At 39.7% G+C, this 9,914-nt stretch overlaps 1 protein-coding gene across 1 annotated transcript in view; it reads right to left on the minus strand.

The window, feature by feature from the left end:
• Positions 1 to 8,045: 8,045 nt before the first annotated feature.
• Positions 8,046 to 9,914, minus strand: part of LOC109862671 — a 4,212-nt gene continuing 2,343 nt past the window's right edge. The window contains exons 3-4 of the mRNA XM_020442780.1: positions 8,548 to 8,894; positions 8,046 to 8,184 (exon numbers count right to left, since the gene is read on the minus strand). Of these exons, the coding sequence (XP_020298369.1) occupies positions 8,046 to 8,184; positions 8,548 to 8,894 (486 nt within the window). The remainder of the gene's footprint in view (positions 8,185 to 8,547; positions 8,895 to 9,914) is intronic.

Below are 9,914 nucleotides of genomic sequence, written 5' to 3' on the forward strand. Positions count from 1 at the left end.
AGATCTTCTTCTGCACACGTGTGCTCCTATTCTATAGTCCCGCGCCTCTAACTATCGGTCACTCCGTCGGTATAGGAGTTGTATAAGGAGATTGACGGAACTATGGTAGGCGTGTGTGTTATTTTATACTTAAACCTATTTTATTAAACGAAAAGAAAAGTATCAAAATGAAAATATATACACTATTTACAAAAATATACATTATTTACAAGTGACGGGACTCGTCCCGTCACAACGGTATATTACCGACCATGGTATATTACCGATCATGATATATTATCGACCATGGTATATTACCGACCATGATATGTTACCGACCATGGTATATTACCGACCATGGTAATGTTCAAGGCTGGTAATTTAAGTAAACATGAAAACAGAAAAAAAACTGGATATAATAATACTTAATGGGTATTTAATACATCTATGTTCACGGATGTGATACATTTACCAATAACAGTACCTAAAACTTTTCTACAACCGATTATTTCAAAAGGAGATTCGCGATATGAAACGTACGTCGAGAAATCATAGTATAAGCCTAGGTTAATAACCAAACAAGTAGTGTATTCGTGTTACGTGCATAATACTGATCCTCTTTATCACAAATACATCGCAAAACGATGCCAGACTTTGTATCCGTTTCAACCTTTGTAAACTTTAATTATAAGCCGTTCTTATGTTAAGGAATTAGTACTATTAAATGTGTAAATTTCAAAAGCAAATCAACCAACGGCTAGCTTATTTGTCTCCTGCTCTTGATCACCACAAAAGATATAACTTCGGCAGGTGTAGACAAGTGCATGCTAGTATTTGTGTTCTAACCGGTGGGTTGTATTGCAATAACTGCTCTCAAACCATCTTACCGGCAAAACCGTTCGAATTAGAAAATTCTCACGCCATAGTAATCGGTAACAAAAGCTTTCTGGTTCTCTGTGTAAAGTGTGGAATTAAGTCGGAGGTAATACGATCTCTCGGAAGTTGTCGCACGTGTTCAGAGAAATACCTGTCTTTTCTAAGTCATATATCAAACAAAAGGTTTTATCACTTACATGATCCAACACTTTACCATTATTCGGGCCCCATGTGTTAATGAATTGTTTGGAGAATTGTTCAATTCTGTGCAAAACCACAAGGGGCGAGGTACGCGTTTTTACCAACGAACTCAATTGTGAGGATTGTGCCTACGTGGCCCATCATTCAGAACCGTTTGAAACTATCACTTTTCATCAACGACTCGTTCCAGGTCGTCCTCTTGTGAACTACGTTCCTTGAGCAGAGTGCGACAATTTGGTAGAAATCCGAAGCATAGAATCGTGTAGTTTGTGTCGACGACAAGTTGGGTAAATTATGATTTGTAAGTTAGGACGCGGAGCGTTCAAGGTCCTGTCAGATCAAATACTTCGCCAAGAGTGCTGTAATATAGTTAGAACATACGAGCCCGTGCAGGTTTTCCAGTACCACTCAGTATACCACCTTACACCATTGCTGGTTATATAGCATGTGCGCGTTGCAATACAAACATAGTAATAATCAAATGTTTTTGAATGCGGCTACTGTGACGGTGAATAAGTTTAAGAATTAATTCAAGAATTAATTTCGCGGCCGGGACGCGACAAAACGCGGTCGTAAACGCAACAATACGTTGTAAGATTATGTATGAGATATAGATGTATATATATGTATATATGTATGCCTAGTGCTACGCTGGTATTACGAACTAAGAAAAAGTGAAAGTCGATAAAACAGTAAGAACAGTAGTAGATCTTAATGTTAATTTAGACTACATGTAGTAAAGATGGCGTGTCTTAGGGTTTAGGCTATGTGTAATGGAGATGGTATATTAGGCTATGTGTAATAGTCATGGTGTATTAGGCTATGTGTAATGGACATGGTGTATTAGACTATGTGTAATGGACATAGTGTAACGGAGATGGTCTATTCTAGAGAAATGAAAAAAAATATAGGTTAAAATATCGCGCGGATGTAACACACCGCCGTATTTTTGGGTCCATCTGCCATTCTTGAAGGAAGACTTTGTAAAAATGTTAGAAGAAATACGATTACAAACGCAACAACGGAAGGTCGAACTAACCATGTGGCCACAACAAGTGCTACAAGGAGTAATTTGCAATGTCGAAATCGGTGATGGCACCTGTCAGAGAGGAATTATACCAAGAGATTGTGGTAAGAAGGAAGTCTTCATTTACCTCGGAGACTGGGATACAGTAATACACCAAAGGAAGCAACAAGTCTGCGTTTTGGAAGATAAGTTCCGCAAGTTACTGGGGCAGGCCATCCCGTGCGGATTGGCTTACACATTTCCAAGTAATTTCGCGCCTTATTGGCCGAAGAGAACCAACACTATGATGCGTCTTCTTTGCGAAGAAAAGTGTTGCGTCCTAGGATTAGCAGAGATCGAGACCGTTTTAAGGAGCCCCACGGTCGAGGAGCGTTTTTGTGTTCCGAGGGAGTTTTACACTGGATCGCTACAAGTTGTACTTTGAGACGGACAAACAGGATTAGTAACTGGCATCGACACAGAGTACGGACGCTTGTCAACGGTGACCGGACTTAGCTGACTTTTATTCGAACTACCGGCGCTGCTTTCGAGAATCTCGCGGGCCGTTGACTTATGACCGTTCTGTTTAGTCTTCTCCAAACGAATATTGGTTACACGCGTGGCTTCTTCCACCCACTGAAATAAACGGCGTTGTTTCTGAACTCGCCAACTCGCTTTGGCCTTACGTTTGCAGATCTTTGGCATCTACGAACAAATGACTAATTTTACACAACGCGTCGGAACTAAACAAAATCACTAAACGTTGTTGGTCAAAAACGATTTGAAAAGCAAAGCGCGATTATTGAAGACTCACGCGAAATTCCCAAAGTTGGCTGAAAATAAAGATCTTAATTAAACAATGAGGTGTGCAGAGTACTAAATACGCGTTAGCGCCTTTAAGTCTCTGCGGCACAAAAGGTTGGAAGATCTTGACAGAGTACGCGTTAGCGTCTTCCGTCAAAGGGAGTTGAAAAATACGCTTTTAGGCGCCTTTTTCGAGGAGAAAATACACGGTAGCGCCTTTTCCCAGGTAGGTTAAACACGACTGAGTAACCTGAATTAAACTAATTTTAATTCACAAAAGAAGTCACTGATAGTTGAATTAAATCTGTTTAATTACTCCCAAAAGCAAAGTACAAATTATCAAGACGCAAAAATCAGATAAAATCACTAAATCTAAATTATCGCTGAACGGTACTCACACACAAATCAACTAAATAAGATTTAATCTCTTTACGCTACTTGACTTAACAACGCAAAAATTACTAGAGACACTTTTATAACACTCGTCGAACTATGCTTACGTTTAAGAGCGATTCTTGTAGACTTCGTGGACGATGAGCGAGCCCGGACTCAACGTTTAAAATATTTGAAAGCAAGACACTCGGTTTTCTTGTATGACTTGAGAGATTGTTATTGCTCTGACTTTTGAATATGGACTGCAAGCAAGACGCTCGGTTTGCTTGTACAGTCCCGAAAACTGTTACTAGTTTAAATCTTGAATATGGACTAAAAAAACTGTTACTAGTTTGAATTTTGAATACGGACTGAAAAGACTGTTACTAGTTTGAATCTTGAATATGGACTGAAAAGACTGTTACTAGTTTCAGTCTTGAATATGGACTGACTGCTCGCTGCGCTAAGACTAAGGGCGCGGCTCCGTTTGCTTGGAGTGGGGTTAATGGAAACAGGGCTTGAGGTGACGGTCAACTAATCAAGTTGAGGAGATGGTAGAGAAAGCCGGGAATGTAACCAAGGAATTACTGTAGTGGAAGACGGAACGTACTCACGGCTAGGGCGAGCTCACGACTTAGGAATGTCGCACTATGATAAAATAAACTTATTTTTCTTGTCTCGACAAGACTTATATTTTTCTTATGAGATAAGATAACTAGTTAGCGACGTTGCAGCGCCTCGCTTTGGCTTAACTCTACAGAGCGCGATAAATTTGGATCTCTCGCCTCGGCAGAATACAAAGGTTTCGGCTTTTCTTTGTCTTATTAAAGTAACGCTTCAATATCATCGCATGACTCTGAGTGACGCCCGAATATCGTGGGAAACGTTCTGAGTGCAATCGCTCTTTACACTAGGCGTATATACAGTTCAGCTTTAATATAGTTCGAATACCGTACTGGTATATATAGATATATACTTTTACGCTACGACTTATGTTATGGCCCATATTACGGCTTATATATAAATATATATATATATATACATATATATACATAAAAAAGATATTAATTTAATACCTTTAAAAAGTATTAATTTAATGCAAGTTATATATAATTTAATTCAAATGACTTACAGTTATACTACTTACAGTTTATAGTATACACGGCTACGGCCATTGTCTAGCGCAAAATGAAAATATACAATGTGATTAGTTAGTGCAAACTACTGAGGAATATATATATATATATATCGTTGAAAAAGAAGCTCTGTTGGTGTACGTACAAAAGAACTTTGTATAAGTAAAAACAAAAAGTCATATATTATTATTATAAACAATACAATCATCAAAATGTAACAATAATACTTACAGTTTATACTGAAATAATATTTTTTATCAATAAACCAGGATTACCGGGATCGCGATTTCTTCAAACCGCCCTAATTCGTCCTGCACTTGTTCCTCTTCGTCCTGCAACAGAAAATATATACATATATACATATATACACACACACACAGATAAATAAATAGATCCCCTCCGGGGGTGCGCCACCTTGTCGTGGTGGAGGGGCTTGAGTGCCGTGCTGATCCGTGCAGCTATGCCGGCGGGAACTTCGGTTTCTGGCAGGGTCACCCTTGCCGGACAGGTCCACGGGGAGCGGCCAGACCAAAAGCGCACCCGGGCTCGTTAGCCCTGTGTGGGCAGCCGGCCTAGGAGAAAGAAAACTCTGAAATTAAACCACTCTTCTAAGAACTATGGGTATGAGCTCAGTAGAAGAGATTGACGTACCGGCCCAGAGTGATCAGACACTCAGAGCCCGGCGTGGGAGTGTTGCCGTCCCAGACACCCCCATGTCGTCATCGCGCCATGGGCTAACCACTGCCTGCACTGCAGGGGCAGTGGCGGAAACCTCGACTGCAAAGAAGCGTTCGGACATTCTCGCGCTTGGTGCGCGACGAATGGTTGGGGCGCCGGTCTACCCCACTGGAGTTAGCGCCGGTGGCGCTCTTCCTGGGGGAAACAGGAAGAAGAAGCTGGCGAGGGAGCTTTATCGCTCCCCAGCTTTCGCTGGCGTGTCCGAATCCTCACCATCATTCGGGGATTCGGACAGGGAGGTGCAGAAGGACGCCTCTACACAGGCCCCCAACACGAGTGGGGGCATCAAACGGACGGGAAGACTGCCGATCGCTGCCGAGTTCCTCGGCATAGTTGCAGCCTCGGCTGCAAGTCGAGCGGAAGCGGCCCTAAAGCTGGGGGACGAGTGCTGGAGCGACACCGCTAAGCTGCCGTCCTCCAGACTCCCGTGCTCGGTTGCCTCCGCGGCGAAAATGGGGCAGAAGACAAACACAGCCGCGGAGGCCGTGATGAAAGTTGCCACCATGTCCAAAAATCTTCACGGTAGATACGTGAAGATTCTGAAAGACGTGGCGGCAACTATAAAAAGATTAGGCGAGGGCATTGTTGCCTTCGCCTATCTGCCGGAAGAAGCAGCGAAGCCGGAGCTGGCCAGGCCTGCCGCGCTCGTAGATGAGCGAGTCAGGACCCTGGAGGAGAAGGTTCCGGCTTAGCAAGGAGTCGGAGAGGCTTATGACCTCCCAATATGAATGAATGAATGAATGAATGCTTTATTTGTATCGCGCTCTGGGATAACATCCCCTAAAGCGCAGAAATAACAATATAATTTACAATAATCATATAGTATCTAGAGCATATGAAAAAAAGAAAAACTTAAGAAAAATAATAATAAAATATAAACAAAAAAGAGAAAAAAAGAAATAATAAAATATGATAAACAAAAAACAATATAAAATAACAATATAAAATAACAGGCTAATTGACAAAAATAGTTAATTGTTCTTCATAAAATGACTATGAAGCTTCGCCTTAAATATATCTAAACTAGTTATCGCGCGTATGTCTGCCGTTTATTCCACAACTCAGCAGAATAGCATCTAAAAGATCGTTTGAATATTTCAGTCCTACAGATGGGTAGAAACAGCATGTCCTCAGAAGCCCTGGTGTGGCGAGAGGATTCCTCATTTCTGAATGTCAATCCACTGTATAGAATAGGTGGCCGTTGAGTTTGTATTATGCTGTACAAGAAGCAACACATAAAATACTGCCTTCTAGCTTTGACTTTGAGCCACATAAGTTTGTTGAAAAACGGAGTAATGTGTTCATCCTTTCTTAAATCAAAACTAAATCTTATGCACGAGTTGAAAGCACGTTGTAGACGCAGGTCAAGTTCAGCGGTTAAATCCGAGAAAACAACAACAGTAGTCAAAGATCGGACAGATGAGACCAGAGACTAATCTGATGTGAAGAGTCAAAGGAATGGATTGCTTATTGATTTTTAGTCTGTATAGTGTCATATTTACACGCGAAACAATAGAAGTTACATGGCTCTCCCACGAAAGTTTACTAGTAAGAGTAACACCGAGGTATACAACCGAGTCCATGAAAGGAATTGTTCACAATGTTGTTGTTCACAATGAAACTAGGTAAGTTACGTTCAAACGTTGTTGTTCACAATGAAACTAGGTAAGTTACTTGATTTAAGGCAATTGATGAATCTAGCCGATCCAAAGATAACTGCAGAGGTCTTCTTAGAATTTAATGCCAGTCCGTTTCTCAATGCCTCCTCGATATTGAAGATATCTTTATTAATGCGACAAATAGCCTCATGAATGGAGTCAGGTGTACAATGTAGGTAGATGAGAAGGTCATCTGCGTAGTAGCTGTACTTGCTATGCCTTAAAGTATTTCCAAAATCAGATACATAGAAAGTAAAAAGTAGAAGACCAAGAACAGATCTCTGAGGAACGCCAGCCGTAACTAATTGATTTTCAGAAAGAGAGTAAATAGCAGGATCACGCACAGACTGCACTCTATGTTCGAGATACGAATGCAGCCAACGTAGGGTGGAAGCAGAAAAATTTTTATTATAGAGGTTTTTTAATAAAAGTTTATGATTTACATAGTCAAAGGCCTTCGAAAAATCAAAGAACACTGAGACAGTAATCTCTCTTTTGTCAGCAGCAAATCTGATGTCATCAATAACTCTGATCAAAGCAGTCTGTGTAGAATATCCTCGTCTGTAGGCATTTTAAAATGGGTCCAGTCCATTTGACTTCTTCAAGAATTCCGTCATCTGAGTCACTACTATACTTTCAAGCGCCTTAGAAACTGCACATAAGATAGGAATAGGTCGAAAATGTTGCAGTTCAGACGGATTCCTGGTTTTAGGCACAGGACAGATAATTGCAGATTTCCAAACAATTGGAAAAACGCCTTGATTAAGGCTAAAATTGAATAAATGCACGATAATAGGAAGAATACAAGGCAGAGCTGTAAAAATCAATTTCGGAGATATGCCATCTATACCAACAGCATTGGATTTGTTCCTATCCAAGGCATTAATCACATCCAGAACATCAATATGTCTCCAATACAGCTTATCGTCGTCATAATAAGATTCATCCTCAAGTATATCATAAGTCTCATCCACAATAAAAGATGATGGCAAGCGAGTAGAAAAGAATTTATTCAGTTCATTTTTAGAAAAAAAAGTGTAAATTTGGACAATTTTGTGTTTACGAGGCCGAGTCTCCTGAGCTCTTTCCAAATAGAGTTTGGATCCTTCAGTCCAGAGAAAGTAGCCAGGTGATATTCTTCCTTAGCTCTACGTACAATGACTTGAACTCTATTTCTTAACGCTTTATACAGCGCATAATTGGCTTCACTCTTACATCTCCTCCATTTTCTACGTGCTCTATCACGCTCTAACATTTGCGTTTTAATTTCAGTATTCAGCCAAGGCGCAGGCATATGTAAGGATAAATGGTTTTTAATGGCGTATTTCCATCAAGACTAGCTAAGAGATATTGATTAAATAGTTTGACCTTTTGATCGATATCATTGGTACTCAGAAGCTGATTCCAGTCATGACTGGAAAGATCATTTAAAAATTTATTCTTATCAAAAGAGTTAAAATCTCTAATAGTGATGGATCTTATTTGTATCTTTTCAATAATGATATTGTACTCAATTTCAATTAAATCATGAGAGGACAAAAAGCATACGTAACGCTGACTAAAGGTAATAAGTTTATCAGCATTGTCAATCAGACATAAATCTAAAAACGTTGAAGATGATTGCGTNTGGTGTGTAGGAGAAAACGGAGCGAGAAATAGATTATGAGTTCTCATATAAGAGCGAATCTGTTCAGACTCAAATGTATTAGAGCACATATCTGCGTTGNAGTCACCAAAAATAAAACAATGTTTATAGAGAACTGATAAGTCAGTATACACATTGAAGAAGTCTCTGAGATGACCACAATGAGGTGGCCTGTAAACCACAGCCAATAGGATCTTTGATTGTGTGGCTATAGATAATTCTGCAATCAAGTACTCAGGCTTTTTATTATATTCGCCTTCANACATTTTCAAGATCTTAGCTTGACAAGGATAAGCAAGGTAGAAAGCCACACCTCCACCTTTCCTGCCAACTCTATTACATCTGAAAAAGTTATATTCAGGTAAAGAAACTGACACGTCCAATATAGCAGGTTTGAGCCAGGTTTCAGAAAGGCATATGATGTCATATTGAGAGTCAGCGAAGAAATTCTTAAACTCATCCAGGTGCGCCATTAACGACTGACAATTCACATGACATGCCTTCAACTTATTCTTATAAATTATCTTGTCAATAATTGATATTTCTAATTCTGTCAGCTAAACGCTTCTTCAGGATCGGACACTTTTTACCGTCAAGTGCAGAATGATGTGCAACAGTTAGCATCCAACGTTTGCAGTTGCCACATAAAACATTGTCATGCTTTCTGGAGCAGTTCTTCATTTCATGTTCTTCTGCGCAGAACCCGCAAAGTAAGGAAGACTTACAGTTTTTAGCAAGATGTCCAAACGCTAAACACTTGAAACATTGTAATACATTCACATAATCTTCAAAACTGCAGGCTGAATAATTTATATACATTCTTTTCACGTAGTAACAAGGTGCGAATATGTGGAGAAACTTCAATAATGCAACTAGTTTTGTTACGTCCATTCTTAGGTGGAAAAATGTAAATTATATTAACTTCAGATGTAACTTTCAAGTTTAGTGATTTTTCAAGTTTAGTGCAATAAATTCTTCACGCAATTCATCAAGTGTTAATTCACAGGAAATACCACGTATTATAAGACAAGGATTAGATTTTGTAATTAGCCTCATTTCTAATCTTACTTTATTAAGTTCATTAGAGTCTTTTATCTTAGATAAGTCAGCTGAATGCGCTGCAATACGTACGCCCTTGTTACCTGTAGGTGCAATTTTATTAACCTTAAGGTTAAAGTTAGCTGGCTTGATAGCATTCTGAAACGCAATTTTAGTGTCCTTCGAAGTTGCAAATTTATCACTCATTTCTTTCCTAGGTACAATTAGTATGCCAGTGGTCTTAGAAACCTCGAGAGAAGGACCGTGCGCGACGTTTACAATAGGCTTTTTAGATTTAAGTACAGATGAGTAAGAGCGCAGATTAGAATCAGAGTTACCAGATGACGACGCGATATCACCTGATGCAGTAAGAGATTCATATAAGTCAATAACCGCTTCAGTTATCATCTTTTTTTATATCATTGGCAGGCAAACCAGGAGCCACACTAGAATCTCTCTCA

The sequence above is a fragment of the Pseudomyrmex gracilis genome, unplaced genomic scaffold (assembly GCF_002006095.1).
Source record: "Pseudomyrmex gracilis isolate BER0280 unplaced genomic scaffold, ASM200609v1 scaffold_2169, whole genome shotgun sequence".
Lineage (NCBI taxonomy): Eukaryota > Metazoa > Arthropoda > Insecta > Hymenoptera > Formicidae > Pseudomyrmex > Pseudomyrmex gracilis.